This window comes from Carlito syrichta, unplaced genomic scaffold, assembly GCF_000164805.1.
Source record: "Carlito syrichta isolate Samal-C Ts95f unplaced genomic scaffold, Tarsius_syrichta-2.0.1 Scaffold308155, whole genome shotgun sequence".
NCBI lineage: Eukaryota > Metazoa > Chordata > Mammalia > Primates > Tarsiidae > Carlito > Carlito syrichta.
Window position 1 is genome coordinate 822,423 of NW_007252251.1, and position 21,381 is coordinate 843,803.

Consider the following 21,381-nt stretch of genomic DNA (forward strand, 5'->3'; position numbering starts at 1 on the left):
CATATCTGTCTGGGGCTGGGAAAACACCTCTTATCAACAGGGTGTCTGAATGAAACGTAATTGTACACCTAACCCTTAACTGTACCCCACAAAACCATAATAAAAAATACTGATTAATTATTTAAAAAAAAAGAAAGAAATGTCAGTATAGTCCCTACCTTCCCAGTATACATGAAAATGCTCAAGTCACAATGAATGTCAAATAAAACTCTGTAAAAGTCTAAGGGGAGACACTGGTTTTTAACTAGTACCATCAACTGTAAAAATAAGTCCCATAAAAACAATGATTCCGATGATTCTATTATATAAGGAAGTATTTCTTACTATCACGATTTTATTGCCAATGGTAGCAGGTAATTTATAAAGAAGCATGCTGATTTGATGAGTTTTCTGAAATCTTCTTCAAAGGAAAACTAATTTTGCTGATGTAGCCTCAGTCATATTCATATTTAGCTCTCTGTGATGCGTACAGGTTCAGAGGCTACATCTGAGGGTAAGAGGGGTCCCCATCCAGAACCCAAAAGAAAAGCCCTGGAAGAATATGGTGCATAGGTCTTCCCCAACTGTGCCTCGCCGACCACAGTCTCTGTTGCTGCTTCCTCTGTTCCTGAATGACCACGATTTTACCCCACGCCAGTTCTCTTTAGAACATAGCTAGGAACTGCTAGAACATGATTTTTCTTTCCAATCCAAATTAGCTAAAGTTCCTTTTCACGGACCCCTCTTTGTCTCCTAATAGTTCTGCCTTCATTAAATGCCTATTAGTGTACTCTTTGACTTAAAATGTTCCACTCACATCCTAGAAGATTGCTCTCTGTCACCCAATGAAAAACAACTTCCTTAGGCTTATTATCACAGCAGCCCCTGGTCTTCCTGTGCCTTAGCTTCCTGGTTGAAAACTGCAGCCTTCCCTCATATTTTCTTCCCCACGCTAAATGTTACCGTGTGGGATCAGAACTCAGCCAGATTAATGCCTGTCTGCAATGTCGTTGTGAACAATTTTCATCACTGTTCTAAAGACATACGCTTAAGAATTTCCCCAAACTAGATTACTGTTGAAAAAGAAGTTTTCCACTTATCAAGAAATTATATTTTTTCTTTAAGTAGTGCTCATAATTTGTCTAGATAAATATTATACTGTAAGTAAGTTTTTCTTATTTACAAAGAGTCCATGCAATATACCACATAATTGCCTATTTTTTCCTCAGAGCATGTGTGTGTGTGTGTGTGTATGTATATGTAAATATATATATGAAAGCAGAATTTATTGAGAGGACAGAAAAGCTCCCACAGTAAGAAGGAACCCAAAGGGATTGCCCAGAGCATTCTTCTGATAGTCTATGGCAGCAGTCCCCAACCTTTATGGCATCAGGGACCAGTTTCATGGAAGACAATTTTTCCATAGACGAGGGATGGAGAGGAGGGATGGTTTCAGGAGATTCAAGCACCTAACATTCATTATGCACTTGATTTCTTATTTATACAACTCACTATTTTTAAAAAGTACAGACAGATATGGCAAATAAAATAATGGGCGGGCCACACGCAGACTAAAATAAGTGTCGGATTGTGACTTAAAACCTGCCGCCAGATGCAGTTGTACCATAGGGTTTTGATATGAGTCTGCAAGCAATTGATTTATGATGGTCTCTGTCCAGTCAAACCTCACTACTAATCTGTGTTTGCAGCCTCATCCCCTCAGATCATCACGTATTCGATTTTTATAAGGAGTACACAACCTAGATCCCTCGTACACACAGTTCACCATAGGGTTCACACTCCTATGAGAATATAATGCTGATCTGACAGGCGGTAGAGCTCAGGCAGTAACGCAAGCCATGGGGAGCAGCTGTAAATATAGATGAGGCTTCGCTCACTCACCCACCACTCACTCACCTTCCGCTATGTAGCCCGGTTCCTAAGGGTTGGGGAACATCTGGTCTATAGGAATCCAATTTTAGCATCTTAGGCTCTGTGCTAATGAAAAGTAAACTAGAAGCTGATTGGCACAAACACAAATGTTAATCTGTTAATAACTGGCCCAAATTATTTTCTTGTTCTGCACCTAAAATAATTTGTTTTAGAATGCCTGACAATTAACAAACCTTACACATAAATGCAGGTCAAAGAAAAACAGAGCAATACATTTATTCATAAGACTAGGCCAATATCACTTGAATCAGGAATCCATGCTGGAGTCAAGATCCGGTGTGCTGAACCGTTTGGAGCCCTGAATCTGGTTGTAAACTGCAAGACTTCGAAAAGTCATTCCCCAGCGAGGTCCGGTTTTGTTGCCTTTGCCTGATGTCTAAAGCCTCTCTGTTTTGTTTCAGCTGGCGGGGTTCATCTACGCCTGTTATGTTGTGAAATGTATAACTGAAGAAGAGGACAGCTGTAAGTATTAAAGCTCTACTCTGTTTCTTTCAAGTTCAAAGCATTTCTTTACTGCCTCCCACCTAGCCTTCCTGTTCCTCAGCCAAGATCCCACAACACAGCACTGGAATAGGGAATAAGCTTTCTGTGCCCATCTGGCTAAAAGTGTTTTCCTAACAGTATCCAGCATATTGAAGAAATGGAGAAGCACCCATTTTGGAAGGCGGCTATGCTCCTCACCACCATACAATCAACACAGAAAATATGCGCTGATTTTGAAAATTACCCATTTTGAAAACATGCTTCTTTCTCTTCATTAAAAAGCCTTTTTAAAAATCTATTCCTCATATAACAATTCTAGTAGGGAATAGAGAGGGGAGATTGGAAATGGAAGTGTCATTAAAATGTGGTTTATTTGACTTTTTCTTCTTATAAGTCATTTATTAGGTATTGATAATTAATCCATTTCACACAGGACTACAAATCCCCAAAATCAGCAATCTGTAACAGTTCCTAAAATTAGCATAGACACAGACTTTAGATTAATTAAGAGAATTTGTCTGTGGGAAATCAACTGTTCATGTGTTCTTTTTGTTCCTACTATTTGAAACAAATGCCTAAAACCCTGTGAGTGCCTCACCACTGAGTCCTATTGCTTGATCCAGAGTTTAGTGTTCTCCTCTTGCAAGCCTCCAAGTGGTCACATTGTCCTCATCGCTTCCAAACTTGGAGGGTGGAAGGTTTCATTCTTTCCTTGCCTCTTAAGGATCGGATATAGAAGGACTGAATAAAAAGCACTTCAAATATCTGTGGGTGCCATCATGGATAATTGCCCATACAGCTAGACTTAAACTGAGGAAAAATCAGAATTGGGAATTGTCTTTCTTGGTTTCCAAAAATATTTATAATATTGGGTTTTTGAGGCAGTGGGAAAAGAAAAAGGTGAAAGTACACTGATAATATGAGAAAAAAATTCAGAGTTATGTATGTTTCTTCTTTGCTTTCCAATCATACTAGAAAGCAAGAGGCAGTATCAGGTGATTAATTTAGAGGAGGCACTTTTTCAATCACACTTTCAATTATATGATATAAAATCAGGAATAGGCAGTACACAATTTATAGTAAAAGAAATGCTTATTTAGTTAAAGGATCATAATTTCGATCCTTTAACTAAATAAGATTTTTTTTTTTTTTGAGTTGGAGTCTCACTCCGTCACCCAGGCTGGATTGCAGTGGCATGCTCACAGCCACCCCAGCGTCGACCTGCTGGGCTCTGGCGATCCTTCCACCTCAGCCTTCCAAGGAGCTGGAACTACAGGTGCACGCTACCACACCCAGCTAATTTTTGATTTATTGTAGAGACGAGGTCTTGCCAAGTTGCCCAGGCTGGTCTCGAACCCACAGGCTGAGCCTCCGAACCTGGCCTAAAGAAGCATTTCTAAAACACCCTTCAAAATATCAAGGGCTATGTCAGGCTTTGGAAATTTTAAGATGTGTCATATGCAATCTTTTATCTCCAGAAACTTGCCAACCAGCAAGGAAACACACACATGTGAACAAACAAGTATAATAAAACTCTGTAGACCATATAGGAGGTGAAGAGAAGAAAGAGTCTGGGAAAGGCTTTCTAGAGAAGGACACTCCTGAGCTCGGCCTTGAAGGATGAATAGCTCTTTACTGGGTAGTTGCTGTGAAAGTGAGGTGGTCCCAGGCAAAAGGAAAAAAAGTACTGAAGCATATCACCGCCAGATTGATGTGACCAAATTGTTTCCTGCGCTTAACTAGGGGAAATTTGAAAAGCAATTTGAAATGTGAAAAGCATGAATGAGAGAGTGGGAAAAAAACGTGTCCGAAAGATTAGAGAGTTTGTACTTAAGTTCGTATAATACAACAGCAACTCGATTGGCAGGTGATTTACAACAAGAGAATAATGTAATCAACGTACATTGGTGTCAGTATGATGATGAGATCTGGGAGGGGGAAGGATTAGGGAAAGAAGGATTAAGACACCCTGAAAATGACTGAGATATGAGATGGTGAAGACCTGGTCTCAGGCCAGTCCTGAAGACAGAGGAGATAGATGTGATATGAGAAGACAGATGGGATATGAGGTGCGCTAAAATGATGGGATTAGTGGGCTGTGGTAGGTAAGGGAAAAGGAGAAGATTCTTAGAGTCCTGGGTGTCTGCTGTGCGTGAACAGGTAGATGGAAATGCCATGCAAATGCCACTTCAAAAGTAGAATGGAAATAAGAAGGCTAGTGAAGTCTAGACAGGTTGGGTTTGAAGTGCCTCATGACTATGCAAGAGACGACATCTGTAAGCACTTGTCTATGCGCAAAAGGTTTATTTAAAGATGAAGAAAGACAAAATATACGGATTTTAAAATGTATGGACTGCACAAACGATGCAAGTTCCTTTAGATATTACCATTCAGTGTCTCTGGTGATGGGAAAGGCCACAAATTTTCCTATGGAACTTGGGCTTTCCGTGCACTAAAATGTTTGATTTCATTTCACAATGATGCCAGTGCATTTTTACCTTCAGACCATACTTACTGACACACCAGGTCTCCGACGTGGATAATCAGTATCTCCTCAGAATAGCACCTCTCGAAGAGGATCACAGAAATGCTAGTTCTACCAAATATACTGCTTGAAAAAAGATGCCAAAGTCACAAAAGTTCGACACTGAAAATGTAGAATGCACACGTATATATTAACATTTGATAACTGCAATAAAGAAGTATGTGCATTGTTTCCTAATCTATAATTTCGTTTATCTATATTCCTTCAGGGGAGGAGTAAGCCAGACACAAATCAAAGAGAAAAAGCAGAGCTTCACAGTTTTATTGTACCCAGAGTTTTCTGGAGAGAACACTAAGCACCAGACAGGGCCAGCCAGGGGAAGCTGCAGAGTCTGTCATGAGGCAGAGAGGGAGAGTGGAACCTTTACTGTGGTTCCCATAAGAAGGAGTGGGCAAGACAGACTTGGGATAGGTTAGCCATGTTGAAAGGGGCACCCCATGAAATTCAGTCTCCGGATGCTTTGGGGTGAGTCAAGGTTTACTTGGGATAAGTAGAGGTCATTTTGTAGATGCTAAACATCAATTTACAGAAGCTAAAAATATGGTTAATGCGAGGCTCCCAAAGATTTGAACACAGAACCCTTTTATTCCATAAAAATTCTTCCTAGACCAGAAAATTAGAATTCCAGTACATTTAACTTAGGGAATTCTGCCCTAGATCAAGTTTGAACCAGAGCTATATAAATCCATGGAGATTCAAAATCACCAATATCTTTTGGAAGATCAAGTTTATCTCTCAAGCAAGTTTATTAGAAAAAAACCTTTTCCCCAAAAATAGCATGTATGTCTTTATTGTATTTTAACTACAGCACCTTAAATGCCTTCATTAATTCAAAATGCAAGCAGACTTCTTGTAGAAAAGTTTTCCAATTGTAGTCTTATTGCTCATTGGGCAAGATAGAATTGATTTTATTATTATTATTATTGTTGTTATTATTATTATTATTATTTTGGTAGCGATGGGAACTCACTTTATTGCCCAGCCTAGTCTCAAATTCCTGGCCTCAAGCAATCCAACCTTTGCTTCTCAAAGCAGGATTACAGGCATGCCCAGTCAGAATTTTTTTGGTTTTGTTTTTAACTTTTGTACCCAAGTAGCCTTTCACTTACCTTAACTGTTCATGAGACTAGCAAACAGCCCAGGGGAGTAACACATTTGGACTGGTTCTGGCTTTTGGTGACTTCCAGGTAGATTGTTTACCTGTGAGCACTCACACAGACGGACAATCATGAGTATCTGCTGAGTGCAGTGCTCTAGATTGATGCTTTTCACATATTATCATTGTCTCAGTTACTCATCTGTAGAGTCACCTCCAGACACTGCCTGGAAGCATGACTTTCAATGCTGTACAGTAAGGAAAGTTAAAAATTTCTGTGTGATTTTTGGTAGTGATGTTATTAAGAAAATTATCTTGATGCTTAAAATACTTGGTAAAGTTTTTAAGAAAGCTTTCGGAAAGCAAACCCTGAAGTACAGGTGGGGTTTAATATACATGTAAACCCCGAGAGGATCTCTGTGTTTTGTCTGCCATGGATTTGCCATGAGGTGTCCTGAAGGGGGGTCGTAGCCAGAGGAGGTGCCGGCTACCTGCTTGCCAAATGGGCTGTTTCCATCCCTAAGAGCCTCCTGAGGAACAGAGGACAGATATGGCGCTGAAACTTGTACTGAGAATGGACTCTGGAGACAATGGCAACTGGACAAAGTGTTCTTGAAATCAGTGCGAAGCCAACCAGCTATGTGCTCATTTCTGATACTTCAGGCCTCACAGCAGCTACACCCAGGCAGCCTCAGAGGAAAAAGGCAGAAGCCTCCATGGGGCACTGGAGAGGATTCAAGCTTCCTGAGCGAAGACCCAAGCTTAGATTCCATGAAATAGCAACGAATCATCACTGAAGTGAAGTCAGACTCCAGCTCTTCAAACACCTGACAGTCTTCCCCTTATTTATCCTTTCCAACAGGGCCTCCTGACTTTTTAAAAGCTGACTTTTTAAATTAATATTTATATGGGCCCTGTCTTGCCATTTAGGCTGCTGTAACAAAGTATCATCAGTGGCGTGGCGTGTAAACCACAGAAACCTGTTTCTCGCAGTCCTGGCTGGGGAGTCCAAGATCAGGTCAAGATCAGTGTCTCAGCCGGGCTCGGTGGCTCAGCCTGTCATCCCGCGCCTTTGGGAGGCTGAGGTGAGTGGATTGCCTGAGCCCGCGGGTTCGAGACCCGCCTGGGCAGTGAGACCTGATCTCTACAATAAAGCAAAAAATCAGCCGGGCGTGGTAGTGCATGCCTGTAGTTCCGGCTACTCGGAAGGCTGAGGCGGAAGGATCGCCGGAGCCCAGCAGGTCGAGGCTGCGGTGGCCGGGAGCTGCCACTGCACTCCAGCCTGGGCGACAGAGACTCCAACTCAAAAAAAAAAAAAAAATCAGTGTCTCGTGAGGGCTCATTTCCCTGCTCACAGAGGGTGCCCTCTCTCGCTGTGTCTTCGCATGGTGGAAAAGGACCAAGACAGCTTCCGGGGCCTCTTTTATAAGGTCACTAATCCCCTCGATGAGGGGTCCGTCCTGGTGACCTCCTACAGGCTTTGCCTCCTAACACCGTCTCATTGGTGATTGGGTTGAAACATAGGAGTCGAGGGGCGGGGGACACAGACATGCAGATTATAGCAGACACTCTCATGCAAAGTCTTTTTTCCCCAGTGAAAAAGGCTGAACCTCGAAGCTGACATCTCTGACCCTTCAGTTATCTAAGCCAAAGCCACAGCCTGGCAAGCTAGGTGGCTGTGCAGACTCACAGGACACCACTGCCATCTGCTGTCAGAGCAGAGATCCCAACCAGGAAGATGTGGACACTCCTTCCCCCCATGGGGTAGCCAGCCAGGGAAGTCCTACACGTATACCACAGACTGGGCTGGGCGGCTAAAATGACTGAAATGTGTTTTCTCGCAGTCTGGATGGAGGCTAGAAGTCCAGGATCAAGGTGTTGGCAGGTTTGGTTTTTTCCTGAGGCCTCTGTCCTGGGCTTGTAGACAGCAGCGCCTTCTTGCTGTGGCTTCATAAGGTCTGTTCTTTTGCGTCTCTTCCTTTTTTCATAAAGACACCAGTCTTATTAGATGAGAGGTCTATCCTCAGGACCCCCTATTTGACCTTAAGTGCCTCTCTAAAGAGCCTGTCTCCAAATACAGTCACATTGGGAGTTAAGACTTCAACCTATGAGTTGGGGGGTAGGGAGACACAATTCAGTCCATGACGTACCACATCCAAGCACACGAGACACTTGAAAATATCAGTGGGGTGTGGAGCGGGGCTGGCTGCAGCTCACTGACCCGTCCAGTGCCCGTGGGTAACAGGCTTCAGGGCTGTCATGCTTCCAAGTCAGTTCCATGTTCATGGTCACCAGTGTCTCCAGATGTGGAGTGGAAGAAAGCCAGGACTCCTGCTCCAGAGGGCATGCCTTGACACTTGAGCCCTCTTTGATGGTGGTAAACCTTCACTACATGCTTCTCTATACTTGTTCATGGAAAGAGAATGATAAATCTCCCGAGAAAAGGCTTTCTCCAGGAGAGCAGGCATGGAGCGGTGCTGCCTTTGTGGCAGGGCTCAACGCTGTCTCATCTGTCACCAGCCATGCGGAGTTCTCCTTATGGCCACCAGTCTTTTCCAGTCCCGCCTGCTTGCTCTCTTTTGCAATATTCTGTGAAAGAGATACAATGTTCAGAGATTCCTGATCCAGTGTGCCCTTTATGATACATGTGGCTCTTCTGCCTCAAGGAATCTTCAACTCTGCACCACTGTCAATGTCCCCTCACGGTACCAGAACCGAGAACCTTCTTCTCTCTGTTTCATTCCCATTGCTGGATGTGGCAACTAATTGGAAGGCAGGCAGTCGTGGAAAGTATCACTATCCATGAGGGAAGGAAACCAAACCATCAACCCATGATATATCCATTTTTACAGTGTGTTGTTACACATCTTTGGTTTGACAGTTACACTCAAACTAAATATTGGTCCTCTAGCAGATGGGTCCATTTCTCTATTCTATTTTTTGAAAGAGATTCAATGTATCTGGAATTGTTGTTAAATATCGAAATCATCTGGAAGAAGATGCAAAATGTCATTTAAAGAAATAATATCCTAAGGGACTTATTTTGAAAGCAATATTGAAAAATGAATTCTAGACGCTTAAACCCGGAGTTAGACATATGCACGTTCCCACCAACCAAGCACACATGTGTCAAAACCTGTCCTGAATTCTTCAAAATCAACTGGCCTTGGGATAAAAGTCACAATCAATTTATTGAATCTTTCGTTTGAAAGAAAACCACAGGAAATTATTCACTTCTCTGAGGCTAATAATTTTCTTGTATTTTCGTTTGATTTTTCTTCTAAAGCCTGCCGGCCGACACGTCTGTATATTGAATTCCATTCTGCGTGTTTTGATCATTTCTCCAGTTTGTCAGGATCATTGGATTTGAATGCTGTTCTTTGAACACAGTGACATACCCTCACCTATGGGAGAAAGGTAGAGGGGGGAAGGTAGGAATGTTCCCCCTGGAAAAAAGTACTTGCTTCTTCCTGTTTATAAAGGAATATAGGCTTACGTCAGAAATATAGAAAATATAGATAGACCCCCCAAAAAAAAGATTAAAAAATAATTCAGAGTTCTGATTCCCAGTTAGCATTTTGGTATATTGTATGTCTCCTTCCTTTCTTCCTTCCTTCTACTCTTCCCTCCTTCCTTCTTTCTTTCCTTTCTTCTTATGTAACTGCCTCTTATCTCCCTCTCCTTACCACCCCCACCCCCACCACCTATCTACATTTTTTTCACATCTATTGTTAGGACCCTATGCTACATTCTGTTTGGTATCCTAAGCTTACTTTCTTGTTTCTAAATCACTCTTCAAAGATCACCTAAGCCAGGCACAGTGGCTCACACTTGTAATCTTAGCACTTTGTGAGGCTGAAGCAAGAGAATCACTTGAGCCCAGGAGTCTGAGACCCAGCTTACTGGGCAACACAGCCAGACCTCATCTCTACAAAAAAAAAAACAAAACAAAACCGGAGTGTGGTGGTGCATGCCTGTAGTCCCAGCTAGTTGGGAGGCTGAGGCAGAAGAATCACTTGAACCCAGGAAGTCAAGGCTGTGGTGAGCAGTGATCATGCCACTGAACTTCAGCGATCGCGCCACTGCACAGTGAGACCCTGAACCCTGACTCAAAAAAAAAAAAAACCCACAAAAAACCCTGGGGCAATCAGGAATTAAGAAAAAATGCCAAGTTCTTGGGGATGAGGTTCACAGGTAAAGCTGTGAGAAAAATGTGTTTATTTTTCTAGTATCACACTTAAGTAATCAAATAAAAAATAATATTGTTAGTGTCATTGTTTTATCTTCTCATCATAACATTTATTTTAGAAAATTTGAAGGTGACTGAGTGAAATAATCTTGTCCACATCTGCCAGCTTCCCACTAATCCGAAACTTGCCATATCTTTCCTCATTTTTGAACAGGATCACATATTCTTAAAGCCCGAAGTCCCAGGCTTTGAATGACGCTAACCTCTAGCTGTGCCCTGCAGAATCCTAGTGGGGCCAAGGTGAAAAGAAGGGTCACCCTGCACCCTTCCCACCCCGTCCCCAAGTCCAGAAGTTCTGCATTCATTTAATTTGGTGTCCTTTTTGCTCTGATTAAGATTTCTTGGCACTCTGAATTCTACAGGGTTTTAAATGATGAAAAGCTGCCCACTGCTCTGTTCCAACACTTTTACTTTTATAGACCCCATAAAGACCAAATGACTTGCCCAAAGTCACTGAGCTCATTGGGGAACTTCCAATATTCAAACACAGTACACACTGACTCCCTCAGGATGAAAGAGTGCTAGGAGAGGCCATCCTCGGGACCCACAGCTGGCTTGTCCCCCTGCTGTGTCCTTAGCATCTGCCACATCCCCGACCTAGAGAGGAACTCCGTTAAGTTATCTGGAAAATAAGTGAAAGAGTCAGTTAGGTCTCCACAGACATTTCTTGAACGATACAGACATTACTGAGGAGATACCTCCTGCAACTTCAGTTTATTCCAAGTAAGTGAATAACCTTGTGTCGTTTTCTAAACAAAAGGAAAAAGATGAGTTGCCGTACACAAGACTGAATAAGTGATCAACACCCGAGACAGAGGTCTCCGTATTCACACCCCTCCTGTCACTCACACACACGTTCTTATTAGTGATAGCAGCATTCCCTACCAGTGACACCTCATCTTTCCACACTGGCCCAGATTTGTGAGCACTCAGCTCTTGTTCAGCCTACCATTATGAAACCGCCCCCTCTCGTGGTCACTTCAGAGAAACACAGAGCTCTGTGAGCTCGACTCGATTTGTGCATTCAGGTCCACATTGAGTCTGATTCTTGAACAGCGGCTTCTCATCTTCCCCCTTTCCCTAGAATAACTCCTTCATTATACTATATTTCTTTTTAACACACACACACACACACACACACACACACACAACTTCATTTTTAAAATAAATCTAATATTTCCCATTCAAAAATAAGAGAGGAAAGAAACGGATTCAATCTCTGTTGATTCAGAACAGTCGGGACCTGGTTTCTAAAAACAATGCAAATATGACAATATCCCGACAAGCAAAGGAAGGCCCGCTGACTGGGGTGTCATAAAAGAGGTATTTTCTGCAAAGGATATTTCTGACAGGGTGGGCTGAAGTTACCCAGCAGACGAAGAGTATTCAGGTTGTCTTAATCAGCCTCCATGGACAAGGAAACCAGAGTAAGTGAACCGAAGGAGGAAAAAGTGTGAACATTTACAGAAATGATTGAATGGGGGAATCTATTTTGCTGACGCTGCTTCTTCCAATCCTGTAGGCCACCCCCCCACACACACACCCCAACCCTCCCCAGCCCCCGTGGGAGGTGCTCTGTGCTGGCTCCCTCCCCATCCGTCTCTGTGTTCGCACTCATTACAAGAGAAAAAAGGCAACCCAGTGGCAGAGAAGTAGGATGTTTTCAGCACCACAGTGCAGACAGACATGCTCACAAATCAAGTTGCTGGGATCCTTGAGTCCCATTTCCCAAGAACAAAGCAGAGCCAGACAAAGAGTTGGCACAGAAAACCGAAGTCTCTTTAAAAGCCCTCCAAATCGGAGACACGCTGCGAAGACCACAAAGTGAGTCTTTGACGAAGGATGTTGGCTGTGCCCACTGCCTTCCGTCTGGTTGTGCTGTGGCCTTGAAGCGGCGTCCAATAGAGACAGAAGCCTGGCTTGGCGACTTCCCTCTTGACGGCAGGAGGACTCCATCTCCAAGGCAGGCCACCAAGGATACAGAGTGAAAACGTCTGGGCAAAGCAACCTGGCCCCTCTCCTCGGACAGAGCCCTTGTCAAAAAGCGAGCGGGGTGACCCCCAGATCCCGCATGACATTTAGGGCTGCTGCTCTGGCTGGAGCCGCTCAGAAAGGCCTCCGCTGTGATGGGTGGGCATGGGGTGGCTGGGAGCGAAAGAGAAACACACTCAAAGCTCACAGGAGGTGCGGTTTGTTTAAATAATAGAAGGTAATTAGGCTGAAGACAAAAATCAGTGATGGCATTTCATAATTACGATTAATGTAAAGGTTAATTTCCTTTGGTGCTGAAATCTTCTTTAAAACATTTACCAGGAAAGGAAATTAGGATGTTACTATCAAGAGGCCCGGAGTGCTTCTGGGAATCCACGCCTATTATCACTTGAAAATTGGGTTAGATCCAAAATGGGGATTTCGGTTCATTCTTGTGTATAATACATGGTGACCAGACCTCAGAGTCAGCAGCAGGCTTGGCAGGGGCAGGCAGTGTGAAATTTGCATTTGTTTGTTTGTTTGTTTATGGGATTAATTGCAGATGTTTTCAACAAAAGAGCCTCGTTTATACATGAACAGTCCTGACACAAAAAGAAAATTGGATGCGGTTTGCTGCTTTGGTGACTAATGAAGTTGATGTTAAAGGAATCCCCAAGAGTGGAGCTGGGAAGGGAGACACACAGTCTCACACCTTGCACCTTCACTGCTGAGTTACGCTGAAAACGGGACAGTCCTTTGGCTCCTTGGATCCAAATATGTCCAGTCTGCTCCCCTCTTCCAGGGCCCATCTTTTCCATCACTGAGTCTTCCCATTGGGGTTTTTGTAATGCCTCGGTTTCCAGTTGCAGTGAGAATGTGTATGTGTGTGTGTGTGTGTGTGTGTGTGTACGTACATATGCCTGTGTGTATGTGTATGTATGACACCCACATATAGCCTATTCAGTGGCTTATCTTTTTGGAAAATTACTTAGTAAAATCAGTGCATAATGATAACAGCCAGATGGAAATAACACCTTTGCACTATTTTTTTTTTCCATTCACAATGCCTTTGTGGATTTGGTCCTTTTAAATACTTTGTTGTGGGCAACCTGCTCAGGTCCCCTTCTACCATGGGAGCTTTTCTGTCCTCTTAATTCATCCTGCTTTCTCTCTTAAAAACAAAAACAAAAAAAACCTTTGCTGCTACTATTGGTATGTAAACTTCCAGAAATATGGAATTGTGCAGAATCTTATGAGCACTCACATTAATCCCCTAATTTTGCAGCTGAGGAATTGACTTGCTTAAGGTCAAGCAACCACGTAGAGGCAGAACTGGGAGAACTTAAGTCTCTTGACTCTAAGCATCCTTTCCACATCACTTTGCTGCCATACCTGAGACACAGTCTTTCAGCAAACATTTATGGGGCAACCACTCTGTGGTAGACAGTGTGTTAGTCACCAGGGATGAAGCCGGAAACCGAACAGGGAGCATCTTTGCTATGGTGCCAACAGTCTAGCACACGCTTCACACGAGAAAGAGGAATTACATTAAAGCATGATGGAAGTTCAGACCAGGGAAAGAGGGGGTGCCGGCCGAGAGAATCTCACGCAGTTCAGAAGATAAGGACGTTCTTCCCCGAGAATGTGACAATTCAGTGAGATATAAAGGATAAACCATAGGGTTGCGTAGAAAGCAAATAAAAGCAAGCCTATTTTAAAAAACACTACTTTTTGGACCCATAGTGACCAAAGGTACATCGTAATTCACAGAGGAATAATCTAAAGTGCTTTTAATGTGCTCCATATAGCAAATCTAGTTTCAACTTTCCCAAATATCGATAAAATTGTTAGAAAGGCCACTGGACATTCCTGAAAATGCTACTGTTGTTCTAAAAAGATTAATTTAGGCTCAGGAGTTTTGTGATTCTCCTTCCTGGTGCTTGCAAAATGATGCAACGATTATGTTAGCAAAAATTACAAGGCAAAATATATTTCTCTAATAGGTGGTTACAACATGCCTGCTTTATTTTTTATCCTCCTAAATGTACATAAGCTAACGTACCCACAACCCTAATTGGAATGGCTGCAATTTAAACGGGCTGTGCAATCTAAAACATTCTGGATGTCAGCTGAGAAGACATACCCAATCTAACGAGCACACCTATAGCTTGTAATAACTGCTTCTTCCAATTTCCTCTGAAAGGCATGTCATATATAATTGAAAGCAATGCTAACGGGGAGGGCAAAACAAAGACTGGTGAATCTAATCCATCCAAACAGCATGACACAAAGTGAGCCCAGGGACATTGAAGGTAAAGTTGGCTCAGTTATTTCATCATAGTTATCCCTACATGCTTCTCCATATTTATGGAAAGTATCCAAGATATCGGACACATAATTTTCTGACTCCAGCTTTCTGATTTCTTCGCCTTCTCAGCTCTCACCACTTTCATCACCAGTCACTTCATCCACCCCTTTCATTCCTTTCACCATGGGCTACAATGGGGTCACCTTCCTTATAGTGGAAGAAGGCTTCTTTAAGATCCCCAATTCTGGAATTCTCTGCTCAGCTCTGAACTCCTGTATCTTCTCTTTATTTGTTCTCCGTCTTCCTCTCAGAGATATTCTTCTTTGCCCTCCTTGTGGGCGTCCCTGCAGCAGAACCTGTGTTTTTCTCATGCACTGAGTCCAGGATTAGCAAAGGTGGTGGTGTTCTCGTTAGGGTTAGGGTTCCTCGCCTGCATGTCCTTTAAGCTTGGATTTTCGATATCCAAGTCTGATGATACTCCGATTCCATTTCTCCACTTCTAATCCTGGGTGGGTACACATTGCCGGAGAAAGTCACCACACTTGGCCACAAATACATGCCTGCCACACCGGGCTGGGTGTTGTCTCCTGTGCAGCCATGTTTTTTCACTCTTCTGTTGACAACATGGCTCCCTGGCCACAGGACGTGTTCCAAACCTTTGCAGTCTCCTCAAGCCAGAAAGTCAAAGCTCAAATGTAATTGTCTTGATTTACCCCCAAGAATTTCCACAATTCTCTATACTGGCTGTTATTCTTTCGTCTGCCTGAAACCCTTCCCATATCTGAATGGGACAGGACAGGTGATCCAGCCACCAAGCTTGAACCTCTTCTTCTGCCTAATTCAGTATGCTGAGCTCTTCACGTCTTTATTCTTGACCACACCACTGGATGGTTCCTTTTGTCTGCATTCATGCAGAAGTCTCACAGACCACAGACCAAGACGGTCCCCACCTCTCTTTGTTCTTTCTTGTAACATGCAATGTGATTTCCCAAAGTATCTGAAATATGGAAACTCAGCTCTACATAGTTATTTTTTACTGTAAAATAAGTTTTTTTCTACTCCGTGATATAAAATATCTTTTTTTTCTTCCATATTGTTTCACATAGGCGATTCCTGTTGCTTTTCAGATCACAGTGACCAACTAAGTGGGCATTTAAAGGGTCTCATGGGGCTGTCTCTGCTCTCCTCAGCATCTGTTCAGGACTTTTACACTTAGGAGACTCTGTGCAAAATTCTCTATTTTGAGCCTTATCTCTATCTATTCTCCCAGACTGCAAAATTCTAGTTCTCTTAGTAAAGAAGCTCAATATACATCTTAAAGCATAATTCTAATTGTTTCTTTTGTATAAATCTTTTTCAAAAAGAGATGAGATCTCACATCTACTCATAGTGTGTTTTTACTATACATGTAAGTATTATACTCATATGACACCTGATTCTTTCAATAACCTTTATGAAGCTGAAATTACTTTATTAGCCTCACTTAACAGAGGAAGAAATCAAGGCTCAGAGCGCTTGTGACCTGCTTATGGGTCACAAGTAAGAAGTAAAAGCAAAACCCAAGCACAGGTCCTCAGATCCCAAAGCTCCCAATCTTTATGCTACCTCACAGCTTCCACATGATGGGTCAAGTGGTGGCATCATATTATGAGGCCACCTGATAAGGAGATCCTGGTCTCAGCAGAAACCATCATGTTTCTTAAAAATCTCACCTAAGGCATTGCCCTCCCTGAAAATTAGCAGAAATAAACAAGAGTGACAAGGCAAAATAGTTTATCGAGTAAAACGTATATTTCATTCTAAATCTCAAAGTGGATACTCAAACAACTTCTAGTGAAAGAAATATTTCATTTATTATGACCTCATTATAGCTGTTGCTTTTCACGTTCATTTTTTAGCACATGTGAATGTGTTATCAAGCTTAAAATATGAAAGGTCTGCTTCTGATGCAAGGAAGAAGGAAACATGGAAAATAGGTCCCTAAAGTCCTGAGAAAATATGTCTGATGAGCAAGGTTCAGAAGTGAAGCATCCGCAGAGACTTAGCTAATAAGTCTCATGTCATTCCATTCGTGATTTGCCTGCAAGATGCCCTCTGCAGCGTAAGACTTTATGACTTCAGGGCAACAATGGAATAAAGTGCCCCTCCCTACAAAGGGCTGTGTTTTCCTAATCAGGAAAAAAAAAAAAAAATAGTTCAGAGTCCACTCAGGGATTTCAGCTCAGACTGAATACCTCCAACTCACAAAGTCAACTTGAATATATGCCACCAAGTATGTCTTAGTGGAAGAAAGGTGTTTCTTTTCCATTTGGCCGAGCGTTGGTTATGTTTTCACTTCCTTTTGTGTAACTAGAGAATCGTGTTAGCAATCACCTGCATTAACCCCCTTGAGATGCATACCTGTGGAAATAATGGAAAGATGCTCTATTTTACCCACACAATTTTAGAATATCTTTCAAGGAGTTCTTCTAAAGATTCAGGGTTGGCTTTCTGTGAACTGCTTTTTAAACTTCCCCTTGTGGTTTTTTCTGGCTGCCTCCAAAAGGGGGTCTGTGGACTCATTGCCAGCAGGTGTTTCAAAAGGCGGTGTGAGCTTTGCCGAACTCAGTGTTCATGATGAAAGGTTTCAATAACAAGGAAGCTCGCTGGGCTCGGTGGCTCAGCCTGTAATCCCGCGCCTTTGGGAGGCTGAGGTGAGTGGATTGCCTGAACTCGCGGGTTCGAGACCCTCCTGGGCCACTCAGCGAGACCTCATCTCTACAATAAATCAAAAATCAGCCAGGTGTGGTAGCGCGCGCCTGTAATTCCTGCTACTCGGAAGGCTGAGGCGGAAGGATCACTGGAGCCCCGCGGATCGAGGCTGCGGTGTCCGGGAGCGGCCACTGCACCCCAGTCTGGGCGACAGAGTGAGACTCCAACTCAAAAAAAAAAAAAACAAACAAACAAGGAGGCTCACAACAGGGAATATATTTTAGTAACAAATATTTATTCAAAAACCATTTTTCTCTTACTTGCTAATTTCTAAATTCTACTCTTTCATGTTATTAAGTCATAGTTATTAAACTAATGTGGCACTTTACTAATTTAAAATAATTGGACCTCCTTGGTCTTCCAGAGGTCAGTAGATGTAACCATACCCATATCACAGATAGAAAAACTAAGTCCAAGGAAAAACACTGAACACTTGCAAAGAAAATGATAACATTCCTAAATCATCTTTTGGAGATGATGGATATACCTATTGCCTCATCTGCAGAAATAGTTTCACAGGTATGCAAGTGTCTAAATTCATCAAATTATATACAAAAAATATGTTCAGGTTTTGTATATCAATTATACCTCAATAAGACTCTTTTTAAAAAATCTTAAATTTTCTCCAGAGAACCGAAGGCAAATCCCTCCAACACAGCACAAATTGAGCAAGCACAAAATTTATTTCGTCACCTCCTGCCCAGTTGTGTGCATCTCTTAGGGTCCTATGAACTGAGCAGAAAGAGAGCAATGTTTTTCCTACCAATTAGCAACATTTGTGACATCCATAGCACTCATCGATGACTCTCTGACACTAGTCATTTCGATGCTAAAGCATGCTCCCACCTCTTGCTAAAGCATGCACTCCTCTTGGCCAAAGAGGATGCAGTGGTGGCTTTTTCCCATCGGGATCCAAAAAGTTTCCTTTGTTTATTTCACAGCAACAACTCTCTAGGTCTTCTGTAAAAGGTGTCCTTATTATCATTCAAAAGGCGGGAAGTATAAAAGCCCTCAGTTAAATTTCACTTGGAAGTGTTTCTAGCATCTTCTATGCTCCAATCAGTTGTCTTATTTTCCTTTACAGACTAAAGTAAAGAAATTTATTCAGTAAAGACACAGTATATTCAGTGAATATCTACTGAGTGTCTCCCTTGAGCCAGACACTGTTCTGAGTTCTGGGGCTCCTGCAGTAAGCAATAGGAAACAGTAAATCCCCTGCAGCTTATAAAACAGTGGCAAAGGCAATTAACAAATAAACAAATAGGCCTATAATACATCCAGTGGCGACAGGTTGTAATGAAGGAAAATAAAGCTGGTGAGGGGGAAGGAATTCATCTCTGAAGTCCTAGGACGTTCCCAATTTGCCCTGCACAAGTTGCAGTCACATTTCCCTTCTCCCAAGTCTTTCCTCACTTAGCTATGCCACTTACAACTTAAATATTACATTTTCAAAAGGAAGTCTAACACCAGCTCTCTTGACGTTCTTTTGGGTCTTGCTAAAAGCGGCAGCATTCCCCTGGCCAACAAATTTCTGAGAGTCACCTTTGAATTTCTCCTGTCCCTCCTTTTTCCCTATCTACAACACTTGCAGTGTCTTGTGTTTTCTAGTTCTTTGTCCATTTATCTTGAAGTCATTGGCATCTTTCCTTTCTCATTCTCCCAGTTCTAATTCAAGCCTTCAGCTATTCATGTCTGCCTTTCACGCATTCCGTTAAGCATTGAAATAGCATAGACAACATGCCAAGGTGCTAGAAAGAAAACATCCCTCCTTACTTTGAAAAACATCATTGTAATCAGAATCCTACAAGATGGGGTTGAGAATATAAATACTTTTTAAAGAAATAACTGCTTAAACGCGTATTTGATGTCCTGCATAAATGATCAGACACAGAGTAAATGAACTAAACCTTGAAGAATGCTAACCTCATCATCTCGGAAAGATAGATTACCAAAAAAACCGAGACACTGCATTGGAAGCCATCACCGGCCAATTCAGAAGAGTTGATCTCTGCGTTAGTTATTGTTCAGAATACTTCTACAATATTAAATCAAGGATGGGGAGAAGATATAGAGCAAATTTTCTAGAAAAAAGCAGAGCAAAGATGCTGGAGAACAAATAACAAGAGGAAGCATCTACAGCCAACAGAGGACTCAAAGCAAGAACTCAAAACTTTGGTTAAATGACATTTTTTGGCTCCCTCTCCACCCCCAAATTACACTTTAAAAAAAAAGCTCAAAGATTTTGGATTTAATCCAAAAATTTGATATGATATTTTTGATCACCTTTGATAACGTTCAAAAACAATGCCCTGGAATAGCATAAGTGAAAAGCAGGAATCTCTTTTCCAATATACTCAGGAAGGAAATAGAATACCTGGTGTCTTGTCCCATCCCCAACGTGTGGCCTTTAACTGTAAATCTGTAGTTATTTGTAAAATGAAAATAATCATTCCTACTCACCTCACAATAATAGGGTCAAGACCATTATTTATTTTGCAACTGTTGGGAATTGGTTTTATTTTTATTTTCAGGAAGTAAAGAGATTCTATTTCTTTTTGTTTTTTCTGAGTTGGAGTCTCACTCTGTCGCCCAGATCGGAGTGTAGTGGCCGTTCCCAGCCACCAAAGCTTCGACCTGCTGGGCTCCGGCGATCCTTCCGCCTCAGCCTTCCAAGTAGCTGGAACTACAGGCGTGCGCTACCACGTCCGGGTGATTTTTGATTTACTGTAGAGATGAGGTCTCGCCGAGTTGCCCAGGCGGGTCTCGAACCCGCGGGCTTAGGCAATCCACTCACCTCAGCCTCCCAAAGGCGCGGGATTATAGGCTGAGCCACCGAACCCGGCTTAAAGAGATTCTTGATGGATAAAAGTTACTACTTTCTAAATAATGCTGCAATGAGCTATGACCTCAACATCTAGCTACCATCACAATTACTTGCCAGATGTTTTGTGACTGCTATTGCTCAAAAAAGTTCTAGAGTATGCAGTAGCCTCTTTAGAGCCTAAATGGATGTAATTATATAAAAGAAGGTGAAAGTAGACCAATGTGATATGTCAGGTATTTTCAAAGGGTAAGTCAACCTCAGGAATTCAACTTTTTTGAGAGGAAAAAAAAACATACCTCTTCCTCTGCTCTCCACACACATAATACCTCAAAAAGTTCCACACATGGTTGAAGGACCCTCTGTAAAAGATGAAAGGATTCAAGTCTGTCTGGGTTGGCCACCATATTCTTGACTGTAGTGTCAACCAGATTCAATGTATTCCTCTTCCTCTACCTCAGGTCTTTAGAAAATCATCCAAACAATTACTGAGAACACATGTACGTGAAAATTGATTGTATACAATCTCCTTGGCTGCAAACTCAGGCAAGTGTATTAAATAAAATAAAGAAATATTTCTTCTGCTTCTGGTCTAGATTCGAATACCCCTCAAGGGTGAAATGGTCCGACTCCATCCTGGTTACATTCAGAGCCTCTTCTTTTCTATCTTGGTTCTGGATCATGGGTGGTTGGAACCTCTTCCATGCCCAAGAAGGATCACCATCCCTCCACCAGAGTCTGAGACTTGTCCCCCCTAATCAGGGAGTTGTAAGCCAGCTCCCTCCCTACAAAGGATTCAAGCCTTGGCTAAAAAGATGACGCCCCAGACCACTCAAGTTCCATTCACACTGCATGCTCAGGACCTATCTCATTCCCCTCCTGGCTCTTTCTCGTGTCTTGGGGAGGTCTGTGTTGCTTCTGACTCAAGATTATTCTCCCAAGTTTGGTTCTAATTCTATCCATTGGACTTGAAGAGTTATCTCTTTTTATTTTTTCCAGGTTGCCCTTTGGTTCACTTCAAGATTTTTGGCTCATAATTATCATCCGGGCTTTTTCTGCCATCTTTCTTAAATCCCTGAAACAAGTTATGGAAATATTTTTAAGCAAACACAATGATAATAGCATTAACAACAACACTAATAAACCTAAATTTTACTTGGATCGCAATTTCAGAGAAGGAGAGCTTAGCATATGTCTGGTCTGACCTTGATCTGCCCTAACCCAC

General features: G+C 42.3%; 1 protein-coding gene across 1 annotated transcript in view; it reads left to right on the forward strand.

Moving 5' to 3' along the window:
* The window catches only part of NKAIN2 (sodium/potassium transporting ATPase interacting 2), a 594,114-nt gene that overhangs the window by 565,124 nt on the left and 7,609 nt on the right, over nucleotides 1-21,381 (forward strand). Inside the window, exon 6 of the mRNA XM_021716087.1 lies at nucleotides 2,334-2,394. Within this exon, the coding sequence (XP_021571762.1) occupies nucleotides 2,334-2,394 (61 nt within the window). The remainder of the gene's footprint in view (nucleotides 1-2,333; nucleotides 2,395-21,381) is intronic.